We start from the raw sequence: 15,755 nt of genomic DNA, 5'->3' as shown, positions 1-15,755 counted from the left end.
GATGTATAATAATAAGGTTATTACGAAGATACCTCAAAGTATGCACTCAGACAGTACGCCGTCGCATTGACCTCTGCTGCGCGTTGGTCGATACTTCCACTGTACTGTCTTCGTGCATACTTTTCGGTATCCTCGTAATAACTTCATATTATGATTCACAACAAAATTAATGTAATTTTTGTTTATTTGCACTTCTATAGGAGATGTACTTATTACAGCGCATGATATATAGTTCAAAACTCTACAAATCTGAATAAACTTTTAATTAATTCATAAATGATGACAAAAGTTAACTTTTGCTGTACAATGATTACAAAATTTATTATCTTGTAATTATGATTACAGAATGGTTATTTCTATAATTTTGAACGACTTGGTATTGGTCACGCTGTAGAATTCATCCATGACGACCTACAACTCAGACACAATGACTTGCATTTATTCAATATTCATCTCAATAACTCATTAGGTAAGTCTACATGTAATTATTCATATTTTTTGTGTTGCAATCTGTGTACAATAATTAGCTAATTTCAGATTTTCCATTGATATCTCATGATCCAATATAGTTCACTTTCATGACTTCACACCTAGCACTTTCGTATAAAAAAATTAAAAGTGAATTTATTTTATTAATATTTCAGTGCAAATTCCTCAACTTGATTATTTGTTTTAGCTACTTGTCATGAGTAAAATGTGACTAATTGTGTATGTTTATGATACAGTTATACCAACAAAGGTACCAGGATATGTGGTCTTCAGGGGGTCATGAACGTGGTCTATCATATTTTGATGAAACTTGGTACATAATTGCACAGAGCTGATAAGATATGGGTTGAATACCATCAGTCAAATTCAAATCAAACTTTATTCATGGATTCTATCCATATTACCTGCCTGATTTGCATAAATTACTTCATTTGCATAAACTACCAATTCATTTGTGTTCCACTGATATCTTCAATACCACTCATCAATTTTGAAGAAACTAGGCAGTCCTTTGAGATAAATCCATAGACCCATAACTTTAGGGTTGAAATCCTAATTTGCATATTAAGTTTTACATATTTCTCGATATCTCAGTTAAGATTTAAATTAAACTTGGTACATTGGTGCCAACTACTGCAGGCTTTAGGTATTATAAACCTTAATACTGTGAGTCAGATTACTTTCAAATAGGGAAAATTTCAAGGACAGAGCTATATTAGTCAACAGGCGTCTGGGGCAGCTGTTTCAGGAGGCAAATAGTAAACCTGTAATTAATTACAAATATCCTGTATTTGTACTCTTATACCCTTAGTACACAAGCGGTTGTTTTAAAGTTTATTTGATTTGAATTTTCCCCTTTTTTGCCATAAACTTCAATTGTAAATTTAACAGACATTAAGTATTACCGTATATACCATGATAATAAGTTTGAGTTGAGTATTGAAGTGTGCCCTCCACATTTTTCTCTGTTCACAAAGACAACCATTTCCATTATTTTCTAGGTAATCTGACCTCAATGAACACACTCTATAGCTGGGACAGTTCGAATTGCACTTACCATCAGTTGTGTTTTCATATTTTACTCTAGGTTACAGTAACATTATTAATTCCAAGGGTGTATTGGTTGATTTTGTCCCACCGGAACCAGGTCCGATCAATAACGCTATCTTTGATGCAGTGAGTCATGAAACGTGCACAGAATATGTTCCAGATGAGTGGGAAAACAGATGTATAGAAGAAACTCCATTACCGAATCACAGGTGTGCTTTTTCGTCACATGCTTCGTGGAATACACTTCAAATTTTATAGTCCAAAAAGTACAATATAACAGTATTTTATTTCACAATAATTAAAACTATAATCAACTATGGTAGAGAAATAATACAAAATGGCTCATCGTATCCGTTTTCCTAAAATATAATAATTAATATTATTGACAATATATGTTGAAGACATTATAAAAGACTTTTTCATGAAAATAATTGAGAAAATACAGCAATGTACACACACACTAATAATAGAATATTTAATTACAAAACCAACAAGGCAAAGAGCAACTGACAATTCAAAAACGAGAGCACAATCACAACGTCAGAACTAGTTATCAGAAATCATGTGTTGATTTTTTTCAGTATCTTCAGATCTATTTTTAAAATGACAATAATTCAAAAACAAGAGAAAAATCAAGACGTCAGAACTAGTCATCAGAAATCATGTGTTCCTTGTTTTCTTGTATTTTCAGATCCATTGTAGATGGTTTTGGTTCCTCTTGTGTGTTCAATGGACATGAAACTTTGGTTGATATGCTGTATACTCGGGCTAATAAATACGTCTCGGGTCAGTAAATTCATTTAGTTTGCAAACAATTAATGTCTGTTTTATAACACATTGGTATTCAGAAGTGTCCATAAAGTATCCATGGAATACATGTAATGTGGAGTCCTGTGAAAATTTTCCTAAATGTCAACATTTATCTAAAACAAAACAACAACTTTTAAGATAAATCATTATGTGTGAATCATCACACAACAATTTTTGAATTATTTACTGTGATTATTTTTCTCCATCATTTAATGTTAGTGAACTACCTTAACATCCATGATTATACTTTGTAGATACAGCAGGATGTTTTGCATAAAAAAACATTAAACATACAGTTTTTTGTTCACTGATATTATTGAAATCTGTACACACAGCAAACTGGGATGGATTTCATGATCTGGAGACCCATATATTTGGATACACATGGACTGTAGGGACAGATCACTGTTTAGATGATATCCATCCGCATAAAGATCCCCATAGTCATTTATTTGATGAAAGTGAATGGACACATACTGGTATAGCTCATCCACTTGAATTAGATGGTAAGTAACTCATGTTTACACATGAAACTGTAGGTTAACTATGGTAGTCTTTGTACAGATAATTCTAGTGACATTTAATTTTAATTGTGATATTGGTCTGAGAAAAAATGTACAATGTTTTTGGAAGTTAATGATGTTTTGAACATATGCACTGAAGAGCACATTTTTAACACCACAGAAAGTCATTAATTTATTTTTTCTTTCATTTTACTGACATTTTTTTGCTTTTCCTTTTAATTTTATCTCTTTTGGATTTTTTGTATTTGTATTTCTTTGTATTTATGTTCTTTACCATACAAAAACCATCTGAAGGTTTTTTAGTAGTGTAATAAAGTTATTATTATATACTACTGGTAGATACCAAAACATTGTGGCAACAATATTATTAAATAAATTCCTTTTTTTACTGTGATTATTGTGCAAAAGTAAAAAATGTTGAAATTTATAAGTCATTTATTTCTTTTTATTGAGACATTTATTTACTAGGCATCCATTTATTTATTAGTCCCCGTTCGGACGCAGCCCCAAAACTGGGATTTATGTTTTGAACTTTGTGCGTCTGTGTGTGTGCATGCTTCTGACCCTGTATCCTAGACGTGCCTGGACGTGCCTTGATCACTTCACACATACATCATACATAATATTATATATACATTTGCACATCAATTTGTTTCACAATCTGATTCAAAATGGCCGAATAGTGGCCATTTTTGTGCTAAAAAATCAAGCATTTTTGGATGGATTTTGTTTAAACTTGGTGCATTCGTTGGACATTATGGAACCTTGATGCACATAATTTTATTTTTCAGATCCAATTTAAAATGGTCAACTGGCGTCCATTTTGTTTTAATGAATGCAGTTCTAGTGCAATATCTCTGCCATGCTTTGACTTATTATGTTCAAATTTTATATATTCATTACACTTCATGACATAGATACATGTATATTGCTTTGACTATCTGATTCAAAATGGCCAAATGGCAGCCATTGTTGTGCTATTTCTGGCATTCCAGAGCTGGATCTTAGAGTTTATGGATGGATTTTGTTCAAATTTGGTACATACATTGGACATTATGAACCCTTGATGCACATCATTTTATTTTTCAGATTAGCAGCCATTTTGTTTAAATGAATGCGCTTCTAGAGCCATATCTCTGATTTGCTTTTACTGATTATGTTCAAATCTTATATATTCGTTTTACATCATGTTATAGATACTGTATATAGATGTATTCAAAATGGCTGACTGGTGTCCATTTTGTTTTAATTAATGCTGTTTCAGAGCAGTATTTTCTCAATATGGACGTGTTTGAGAATCAGATACAAGATGTCAATCATTTTAATGTTAAAAAATCATCATAATCAAGCATCATCTTCTGGATTCATACTGTATATTGCTTTGACTATCTGATTCAAAATGGCCAAATGGCAGCCATTGTTGTGCTATTTTCTGGCATTCCAGAGCTGGATCTTAGAGTTTATGGATGGATTTTGTTCAAATTTGGTACATACATTGGACATTATGAACCCTTGATGCACATCATTTTATTTTTCAGATTAGCAGCCATTTTGTTTAAATGAATGCGCTTCTAGAGCCATATCTCTGATTTGCTTTTACTGATTATGTTCAAATCTTATATATTCGTTTTACATCATGTTATAGATACTGTATATAGATGTATTCAAAATGGCTGACTGGTGTCCATTTTGTTTTAATTAATGCTGTTTCAGAGCAGTATTTTCTCAGTATGGACGTGTTTGAGAATCAGATACAAGATGTCAATCATTTTAATGTTAAAAAATCATCATAATCAAGCATCATCTTCTGGATTCATACTTCTGACATATATATTAACAAAACTATATATATTAAATTTGATCATGTTTTTCACTGTAGATGGGCAGTACCATGTGACTGTGAGAGCATTGAATAAAGTGGAATTTGGTGGGCCATTGGCGACTACTGTTTGCCATACAACACCATACACTATTGATAATACACCACCATTAGTACATGATGTAAACCTAATAGAATATGATGAAATAGCATGTCATATCATAACAGAATATAATGTCAGGTATGTATACACCACCCATAGTATATTTTTTTATACATTAATGAATATGATGACATGTTGTATAGTGATAATGGAGAGTATAATGTCAGGTATGTATACACCACCCATAGTATATTTTTATACATTATTGAATATGATGACATGTTGTATAGTGATAATGGAGAGTATAATGTCAGGTATGTATACACCACCCATAGTATATTTTTATACATTAATGAATATGATGACATGTTGTATAGTGATAATGGAGAGTATAATGTCAGGTATGTATACACCACCCATAGTATATTTTTATACATTATTGAATATGATGACATGTTGTATAGTGATAATGGAGAGTATAATGTCAGGTATGTATACACCACCCATAGTATATTTTTATACATTATTGAATATGATGACATGTGGTATAGTGATAATGTAGACTATATTGTCAGGTATGTACCAGGTATACACCACACCTCCTATAGTACATTTGTAAACCTTATTAAATCCACCTGTAAGATATTGTGTATACTTTATTGAACGTGGTGACATGTCTTTTAATAATAAAGTGTAATGAATAAGTGAAAAAGCATTTAGTTGCAGACAAATGTACAAATATAACACTAGGGGTTCAGTTAGCTTAGGGTATATTGTCATAATGGCAATTAGTGTCATGATTAGTGTTTGAAAATAATACAAGCTAATTGCTGATTCACAGGCAGCATCTGAATCACTGAATTCATAAATAAGACTACCTAATAACTGTTGATAAAGTATACTACCTTTCAATATAATGTTTTATATTCCAATATGGCCGCCCTTATGAATTCCCTGATGTAAAATGGATATTTCCTGAAAATTACTAAGATTATACCCAAAAATGCATATGGGCTTGAATTTTGTTACACAAGGTCATAAACTATTAGACGTATATTCTTATTATAGTTCTTTCTTAGAATATACTGCCTATATTATTAAGTTTAATAATTTGATACTGTACAGGTACTATTTTATCATATGTGATAAATCAAATTTCTTAACTTTTAATGACAATAATGATGTGAATAATTGCATCTTTGTAGCGACCCTCATTCCGGAATTCGTGAGATTGACTTTGGTCTTGGTAGAAGTAATCGTGATGTATACCTACTAGGATGGCAGAGACACGACAATATTACACACATAGGATTAGACTACTGTATTGCAGATGGGATACCAGCATGGATTAAAATTAGAGCTATTAATAATGGTAAGTTTACGCTGTTAGATCTCGCTGTGGCAATAATAAATACAAATATAGGTTATCTGTAACTCAAAGTTCTGTTAATTGAACATCGAGTCACAATTTGGGTGTGTTTTCGCAAAAATGGGCATGGTTTCTGAAATATTGGTGTAGTAATTTGATGTTTTCGTTACTGAATATCTGTTACTCGAACAATTCAGCATCTCATTCTGTTGTCACATTCACTTCAAATTTTATAGTATATCTAGTATATAACAATTTCACCAAAAACTCTAGTTCAACTGCTAACAAATATATTTCACACAAAAATCAAAATAATATACAGTGTTTAAACAATGTACATGAATTTAACACTGTATAATGAAAGTCTATTGTAAAAAAAATATTTCGGGTTTTGGGATTCTAGAATTATTGATAAGGTAGTTATACATAATGCTTGAAGAGCTCATACCACTAATTAGAACACCATAGACGACAATGTTACAAAGATCAAAGTATTGTTTTTATAATTTGTTGAAACTACATGTATGTAATATAATTCTGGACAGTAAAACACTTGTTAGCCAGCTCAAACTCCTACAAAAAGAATATAAGCAAAATGCACACATTTGTCAGTCCATCTACCTTCAATATTCTCAGAAACGCAGCCATTTTGGAAGTGTTTAATTAAAAGTTGCACTAGAACCACAGGTCAATAAACAAAGCTACACACACAAGTTTAACAGCTGACGTAATTGAAATACGCCTTCATACTTCGCAATCAGATGAAAGAAAACCCATTGGCTAACAACAACCATAAGATTAAAGGGCTACGAATGCTGATTAGTGGCATGCTATCTGGACAAGCGCCCTCAGTGACAAAAACTTTAAATTGTTCCGCTTTTGTTTTCATATACAACTAGTACTACATATATGCCGATTCTAGTATAATGGATAGGGTTAAAATTGTGTTTATTTCACAATATTAAAAATAATTCAACAATAAAATGTATATTTTTGATATTTAAATTCATATATTTCTATTTTCTTTGTAGTTGATCTACGTACTGTCGGACATTCAGACTTCCCCATCCTGGTGGATAGAAGCCATCCCATACCTGGTGATGTATTTGATGGGTCACAGCATGGAGTGGATATTGACTACCAATCAACAAGTGATGCTATCTGTGCAAACTGGCAAAACTTTCTTGACATGGAGAGTGGCATTCGTAAGTTGAAAAATGATTGTTTTATGAATGAAACAATTTATTGATTGTGCGATTGATCTATTGATTATTTGGTTTAATGACCTCAAGATTGATTGATAATTCTTTTTATTGGTTGATAAATCTTTTCTGATTGATTAATATAACAGTCTTTTGATTGATTGATTTTTCCCCTGATTGATTGACCAATATTAATTGATTGGTTAGAAATACACTACAAGCAGCCTCTCGGCTGAGATAGCTCCGCTGTAAGCAATGCATGTTTCAATTAAACAATTGAATATATTGTGACGTTAAATGCGGGGGGGGGGGGCTTTATGGGGCTACACCGTATTCAGGATCGGGGAGCTTGTCTTTAATACCGGTCTAATAGTCTTTGTCTTTGGTAGCGTGCTTATCTTATAAGTCTCCTCCCTCTCAGCTCGTCCGCTGTCACAAGGTGGGGATCGTTTGGTGAATGTATATCACCACAACTGAGACTGTGCAGAGAAAGAAATATACCAGTAACGATTATAACAAATCAACACAACACAATATATACGGTTTCCTGTACTTTAATAAACAAATAACAGGGATGCTGGTCACTGGAACCAGCAAGGAGGGGGATACACTGTAAAATAAAATAAATTAGAGACTTGATCGATGCTGCAGGGAACACTCCACTCTCCATTGGACAGCAATGTGCAATGTTGCGTTCCTTCGTATCTGGCACACTGTCGAAGCAGCTGCACTACAATTTAAACTCGTGCTCTGTGTCCAGGGAGTATCGGCAACTGCACTGCTATCTGCTGCTACTGGTAGCACTGGTACAACGGGAGTAGTTCAGGCAGTGAGCTTCAGTGGTTCCTGTTGATCAGCAGGGATTACTGCACAGCATGTCTACATATGTACCCCTGTATAGGGTACAGCTCACTGGAGTCAGGAATCAGCATCACAAGATGTTACAGGATCAAGTCAGGTCACCTTCCTGACTAAAGATTTTCCCTTATGTCTCAACTTAAATACCCTAGCTAATTTATGGCCATGCAAATAATAAAATGTATATAACGAAATGATTGGTTATCTCGAAATAGCCGACAAATCAGTGTACAGAGGATGCCAATTTTGGTAGTGGAATAAACCACTCTTAATCCAAGCTCTACCAATTTAAAGTAGGAGACTCGGATCAATGATGTCATATCTATTTTCATTGCCAACAACACTGGGTTCAGCACATTCCAAGGTATTTCACAATCACCATGTCACTGTCTGAGCCATACCATTATGCCACAGGGAGAGACAGGATGTATGTATCTCAAATTCTGCTGACAACACAATCCAGTGACTGTATCAGCAGTCTTAAAAATAAACATGTGCAATGGGTTGTTGCAAAGTATCCAAACATGTGCGCTTTTCATTCACACAGCCAGGGCTCTGTACTTTTAACTTACAATTTATGTCACAATATCATCACAAAATTAACAAATCTAAGTGAGGTCTACCAGAGGTACATATACACCAAGTATCAAAACAATCAGGCTTGTAGTTTTCAAGAAGAAGTCGAAAAAGTAAAACATTGACGAGAACGATGACAACGACGGACGAATGATGATGGACAATCACTCATATGATAAGCTTGACAAAGTCAACAGCAGAGCTAAAAAGTACTTCAAATTATATTTTTAAATTATCAAAGAAAGAAAGAAAATTAACACCATTGACTGACTGCTTCTTTATAGGTAAATACACATGGGGAGTAGGAACTTTCCCGGGAGGTGACGACGTTGTTAGTTTCTATGATCTTCCACATACAGTGCTACAGCAGTGTAGTATGAATGTCAGCTTAACACATAACACCACCTACTACACCACTATCTTTGCATACAATGCTGGTCACAAATCACTCAATGTATCAGTGATCTCTGATGGAGGTATGTAACACTCTTCAATTTACTAAGTGCTTTATTGTCAGTGTTTAGTAGGCAGTGTAACTGGGGTTGAAATATCGCTGAATGAAACTTCCTTTCACCACATACATACTCTTGGCATTAAATTGTGGTCACTTAATAATCAAATATTCAGAGAGAAAAAATGGAAAGTGAGACTCTCAACCCCCAAATCTTAACGCAGAAATATTTACATGGACATGCTGTCGCAATCAAAATGTGACCCAATGAAAAAGGATTGCTCATGACTAAAGGAAATTTATGGGGTAAAATAATTATATACAGAAAAGAGCACATCCGCATTTCTGTAATTTTCATTCATTCATTCATTGCAGTTCTGTATGATGCCACACCTCCAATAGAAGGTGAACTACGTGATGGGCTGGACCCCAACATTGATATGAGCTACTCCTCAGAATTGGCAACAGTATCAGCAAACTGGAATGGATATTCCGATCCAGAATCAGGAATCGGTGAATATGATGTCAGTGTATACAGAAGACATGCTGATTTTGGTAAGACAATATTGGAACTACTTTATTTTATGTGTCAGAATACATACTTTGGAATGGTGTTATATGCCACATGTACCTGATTACTACATATTTAGAAATATATACTAAATGTAATATAGATAATATAACAATACAAGAAGTGATAATTTCAATTAGAGAATATTACACTAACACATGGAACAATGACAATAAAAGAGATGATGCAAAACTGCGCACTTACAGTACATACAAAACCACACTAGACATGGAACATTACATAAAACACATAGATAACAGACATTACATCAAAATACTAGCACAATTTAGAACAAGTAGTCACAAACTAGCTGTAGAAACAGGAAGGTACACAAAACCAAAAACACTGATAAAAGACAGATTATGCACCCACTGTAAAGAGATAGAAGATGAATTACATCATTTACTAGAATGTAAACTGTACACAAAACACAGAGATGACATATATAATATCCTTAAAGAAATTAACAGTGATTACCAAAACTTAAACAAAAAAGAACAATTTAAACTTGTACTACAGTCACCAAATACAAACCATCTTATCACTCTCTGCAAATATTTAGTTAAATCTAAACAAGACTAATTCTTTTATTTTGTCATGTTCTTCTATATTTTTTACATATTCTATGCTACATACAGTGATACTTACATATCACAGTATTTTAATATTTCTTATATTATTAATATTTGTCTGTAGTATTCTTGTCGTTCACTAATGTTGAATTGTTCACTAATGTTGAATTCTTTTTAAATCAATTTTTATATTTCATGTACTTTTATTATTTACTTTATTAATCTGAAAACCTAAAAGGAAATGTTAACTCTTTCTTTACGGTATTAATAAAGCATTATTCTATTCTATTCTATTCTATTGATATCTCAAAAGTAGTACATTGGTCATTAAAAGTCCCTGGTTTTTTTGTTGAGTCAACTTCTTACATGTGTCCTAGTTATTGTTTTTTTTTTGTTTTGTTTTTTAGACAAATGTTTCAACATTCAACACAAAATGGAATATAATATGTGTGTGTTATATTTGTCAATTTGTATATCAACCTGTCTTCTTTTCAACCTCACTCTACATCTCTTTACATTTTGATAACATGTTTCTCAATTTGCTCAAAATCCAGACGGAAAGAATAAGCAGTGACACATATACATTTCTTGTCTCTTTTCTGGGTCTGTCAACTTAAAGGGCAGTGATTGTCCCACAGCGCATGTTCAAATTTCATGTATAAACAAACAATGTGTTCTATGCGTGAGTCCCATATCACCCTTTAATTATTTTTTGATTTGCTAAAAATAGTTTGATCTCAAATTGCAATGAATGTAAACAGATTTTTGATTTTGTTATGTGTTCGTGTGATGTTTTCTTATTTCAGATAACGGCACTGAGAGCATCTTGAAATCATCCATGCAGCTTATCCATGTTGTCACATCGCTAACGCCAGATACTGATCACATCAATTGGCATCATTTCCATTTACATCATGGAGACTTTGTTTATGTGGAACTGGATGCTGTAAATCAAGCTGATAATCCTACTACTACTCAGTCTGATGGATTTACCATCGATGTGACTAATCCCATCATGCATTTCTTGGGAGATGGTATAAATGCTGGTGTAGATAGGCAGTATACTGTGAGTATAATTAACACAAACTAGGGGTACTTGTACACACCTTCATTCAGCTATTGTTGTGTTCCATGCCCAATTTACCTAATTTTAATACATGTACAAAATATAGTTGGCGATGAAATTTTAGTTCTGCTTCATGTCATGTCAGTCATCGGTTGAATATCATTTATGAGTATAGTATATGTATTGATACAACACTGACAGAACAGAGACAAAAATACAATAAGAGCGTAACTGAATCCCAAAAAAAACGCACAACAATAAAAAACTAACTAAAAAAATAATCTATTTCGTGAAATTCATGATTGAGGTTTTATTCTCAGGCTCCTTTGAATGAATTGTGCAGTGTGAATCGCCACAGTGTCGTTATTCATTAGTGAATCAAATAAGAGTACCGATTCAGAATCAATTTCATGTACCTATTGTACAGCTGAGCTGTCTGCAGTGGTTAATTATTATGCATGACCCTACTGAATTAATTATTTTACTTCTAGTCAAGTACAAGTGAGCTGTCTGCCAATTATTGATATGTTTGATTATGATTATAACTGACTTAATTGTCTTACTCCTATCCAAGTAAAACTGATTTGTCTGTTAATCATATGTTGGTTATTTTGTATAAGAGTACTGAATTAATTATTTTACTTCTAGTCAAGTACAAGTGAGCTGTCTGCCAATTATCGATAGTGTTTGATTATAAGTATAACTGACTTAAGGTAGAGATGCAGTTTACCTGACAGGTATTTTAATTAGTTAATTGGAAACCAAGATGACCTCCCTTGTCCACAAAACTATATATTTTCGGAAAGCTTATTGTATGAATTTTACAATTTTGTTAGTATTTTTGTTCTATGAACACTGTGGTTTGAAATATGCACAAAAATACGCTTTTTCGGTCAAAAGTGATTAAAAAAAATTAGCTTCTAAACCATGCTTCTGTTTCCTGTAAAAATTGGTTTATAGGTACATCTGTTTACTATGAAGAAAGTGCCGTCTAAGATGAAAACTGTCTACCAGTTGTCAATTTTGCAGGGCAGCAGCTCAAATTTCACTACTTCAAGTTTATGCATAAATTAACACCCATGCTAGTTGTCTGTACGATTGTTGTAACACTGTTCAACTAAAAACAATGCCCCGACGGCGTGTTGAAGATAAACACATTGTCAATCATTTGTGAAAATTTCAAAACAAAAGGTCAAAGCGTCTAGGAGCTATTTTTTTTTAAAGTTCTGGGATGTGCACTAAAAAGAAGCTGAGATAATTGCTAATTTGCATAACAATTCACTCAGTAAGAAGGTTGCTAATGCTCATAATTAAAATGGCTGTAACAGTTTCAAATTCAAATGTATTATTAAAAGTTAAATATAGTGCATAATATGGAGATTCCGTCATTTCTTTTTTTTCACCATGTTTCTTTTTTATTATTCATGTACAGCCTTGCTAAATCTTGCTAAGCATTCAAAAGAGAGAATCTTTTCACCTGTTATCTATATTTTAAAATCGTTTTTTTAGTATGTTCCATTATTCACAATTCTACAAAATTTTAACAATCTATAGCCAAGACTGTTTGGATAATAGAAAGCAAAAAAAAATTTCACTCCCAAGTGCCAACAAACCTGCATCTCTACCTTAATTGTTTTACTCCTGTCCAAGTAGAACTGATTTGACTGTTAATCAGGTGTTGGGTATTTTGTATAAGAGTACTGAATTAATTATTTTACTTCTAGTCGAGTACAAGTGAGCTGTCTGCCAATTGGGAATTTCAAGATCCAGAGTCTGGTATTGATCATTATAAACTGGCTGTATATCAAACACAGGGAGGCACTAGAAGACAGATCTATCCACAAGATAGGTGAGGCAATAATTGCGCTTATAACATTTGAAAATTATTATTATTTACTTTTCTAACGTGAGTATCACACAAATCAAGACCAACAAAAACTAATTACATTGTTCGAACCATTTTGAAGAGATTTTAAAACCATTTTTGCTCACCATTTTATTATACAAATAGGTCTCTTTAATATTTACCTCAAGTAAGCTAGAAGTGAAATAAACAAATAAATGGAAAGAAGCAGACAATATATGTTTGTGATGTGGTTTGTAATATGAATAATAATAATAATAACTTTATTGACATGTTATGCCTATTAGGTTTCATCAAGTACAATAAAGTGTTATGAAAAAAGATACACAAAAATAACAAGACATAAAATAAAAAAAGGAAATACAATCTAAATTAAGTTAAATAAATAAATGTAACTATTAAAATACATTTGAATAAGATAAATTACATACTTGGTTTTGGGCATAGGGTAGCTGATTTTTAAAACAAATCAAAGAAATTACATAATCCACTGGTAGTGTCTAACACAGTTGAGAGACTGCTGGTAATTTCTGTTTTATGTTCTTTTTCCTCATAATAAAACAGTTATGAATGTATTTACTTAGTTCCTTAAGTACTGTTTCATCTTTGGTTTTTAACAAGTGTGTTTATGTTTTTTGTTGATTGCCTCTGATTTTAGCTTTTTCATAAAATTCTTTTCTTTCTGCAGAGTAAAATCTACATTTCAAAAAGAAATGTTCCTCATTCTCAATTTCCCCACTATCACAAATTTGACATTTTCTGTCTGTCACATCTTTTCTGGTATATCTGCCAGTCATAGTTGTCAGTAGTCTTCTTTATTGTAGAGGTCGTGACCTTTGCCCTCTTTACCCATGATGCATTGTACCTTTAGAGTTAGCAACCAGTAATGGCTGCCCACTGAATAAATAGTTGAAGTTCATCTGTGTGTATCATTCACATTTTTAACCTCCATCGGTATACTCGTATTATAATATACCAATGCGTATTTCAACACAATCTTTAATGTAGCTTGCACTTCATCATCATCTGTTCTGCCACATGACTTGACCCCCATGTAGTGATGCAAACAGTTGCATTTGTGGAAGCTCCTTCAAATGTTTACTGTACTGAGTAATCATAATTAAAAGACTGAAAATTTTTATGTTTTTAACAAGTTTGATCATTCTTTAGCCTGTTCCAACCACTGTTTACTCCTGTGTGTGAAGACAATTGAGTCTACAAACATATGAGATTTAAATCTTAGCCCATAGTACTTGAAATAACCTGAACACAACTAATATGCCACATATACAATAATATAATGATATAAGGTTATTACGAAGATACCTCAAAGTATGCATGAAGACAGTACAGTGGCAGTATCGACCGATGCGCAGCTCATATGGTAGGATGAAAATACCCAGTAGAATACCACAAAATTACGGCACGCTGTAACCTATGGCATTACGGTGACAGATGTATAATAATATAATACAAATCTTGAGACAATGGCTAACACAGCATGCTACTGATACTTCTTGTGGATACCACAGATGAAAATCAAGTGCATGAGTGGAATGAGATAGAAATAACAACTTACCTGAATGGTAAATGCAGTCATCAACGGATGTTTACAAGTCCAAGAACACAATAACAAAACACAAATAAAATGTAGCCATGTACCTTTGCAGTCTCTCATAACAGACAACTAACAAAAAGTCCACAAACACAAGATTAGAACACAACAGTAGATATACGTGATCAAATCTGAAAAATAAATAGATAAAAATTGATGTCAGGTATGTGTTTTTCAAAAAGAGTGGGTACATCTTGCTCCACATAAATCGTAATTAAACGAATGTCTGCATTTGTTCAACTCCAGGGCAAGTCTTAACCACTTTTTAAGGATACATTATGTATTTGCAGTAACATTATATATTTTATTCACAGAACCAAGTCACTGTCTATATCTCCTGATCAGAATGACTGGACATCAGATAATCCTTTGACATTGCTGACTGGTAGGCATTATAGTATCAGAGTCACGGCTGTTAATGGTGCTGGTTTGTCTACTGTCCATGATACTGATGGCGTTATTGTTGACCCTACACCACCCCGGGTAAGAGAAGAATTATTTTAATTCGATTTTGTTATTTTGATTTGCAATATGACCAGAAAAACGATTTCTTCTTGTGTTTTGTAAAAACAAAATTGTCTGTTTTGTTTTTGAAAAACACAGCAATTTTATTTTATTATCCAATTTTGATTGAAACTTCACAGCACATTTTTCATACAAGCAGTGACTGATTTTGTTAAAGTTTCTACAAAGACAAGACAAATATTTCTTGATCCAAGCTTTCCAAATGAAGGTTTTTCAGATCAAATTAAAAATGGCCGACTGCAAGTGGCCATTTTATAATAATGATAAATATAATACAACATCTCGTATTAG

The 15,755-nt window shown here is 32.9% G+C and overlaps 2 protein-coding genes across 2 annotated transcripts in view; both read left to right on the top strand.

Moving 5' to 3' along the window:
- The window catches only part of LOC100377080 (uncharacterized), an 84,618-nt gene extending 77,205 nt beyond the window's left edge, over positions 1-7,413 (top strand). Inside the window, exons 37-43 of the mRNA XM_085490911.1 lie at positions 346-469; positions 1,577-1,748; positions 2,231-2,325; positions 2,685-2,855; positions 4,753-4,933; positions 6,001-6,167; positions 7,196-7,413. Coding sequence (XP_085347037.1) covers positions 346-469; positions 1,577-1,748; positions 2,231-2,325; positions 2,685-2,855; positions 4,753-4,933; positions 6,001-6,167; positions 7,196-7,413 — 1,128 coding nt within the window. The remainder of the gene's footprint in view (positions 1-345; positions 470-1,576; positions 1,749-2,230; positions 2,326-2,684; positions 2,856-4,752; positions 4,934-6,000; positions 6,168-7,195) is intronic.
- Positions 7,414-9,087: 1,674 nt separating this feature from the next.
- LOC146733714 (uncharacterized) overlaps positions 9,088-15,755 on the top strand; it is a 56,298-nt gene continuing 49,630 nt past the window's right edge. Inside the window, exons 1-5 of the mRNA XM_085491153.1 lie at positions 9,088-9,276; positions 9,627-9,806; positions 11,201-11,460; positions 13,185-13,309; positions 15,254-15,422. Coding sequence (XP_085347279.1) covers positions 9,177-9,276; positions 9,627-9,806; positions 11,201-11,460; positions 13,185-13,309; positions 15,254-15,422 — 834 coding nt within the window. The 5' untranslated portion in view covers positions 9,088-9,176. The remainder of the gene's footprint in view (positions 9,277-9,626; positions 9,807-11,200; positions 11,461-13,184; positions 13,310-15,253; positions 15,423-15,755) is intronic.

Source organism: Saccoglossus kowalevskii, chromosome 16, assembly GCF_978046115.1.
Source record: "Saccoglossus kowalevskii chromosome 16, keSacKowa6.1, whole genome shotgun sequence".
Lineage (NCBI taxonomy): Eukaryota > Metazoa > Hemichordata > Enteropneusta > Harrimaniidae > Saccoglossus > Saccoglossus kowalevskii.
The sequence above is the reverse complement of the archived record's forward strand: the minus strand, read 5'-3'. Positions and strand labels throughout refer to the sequence as shown.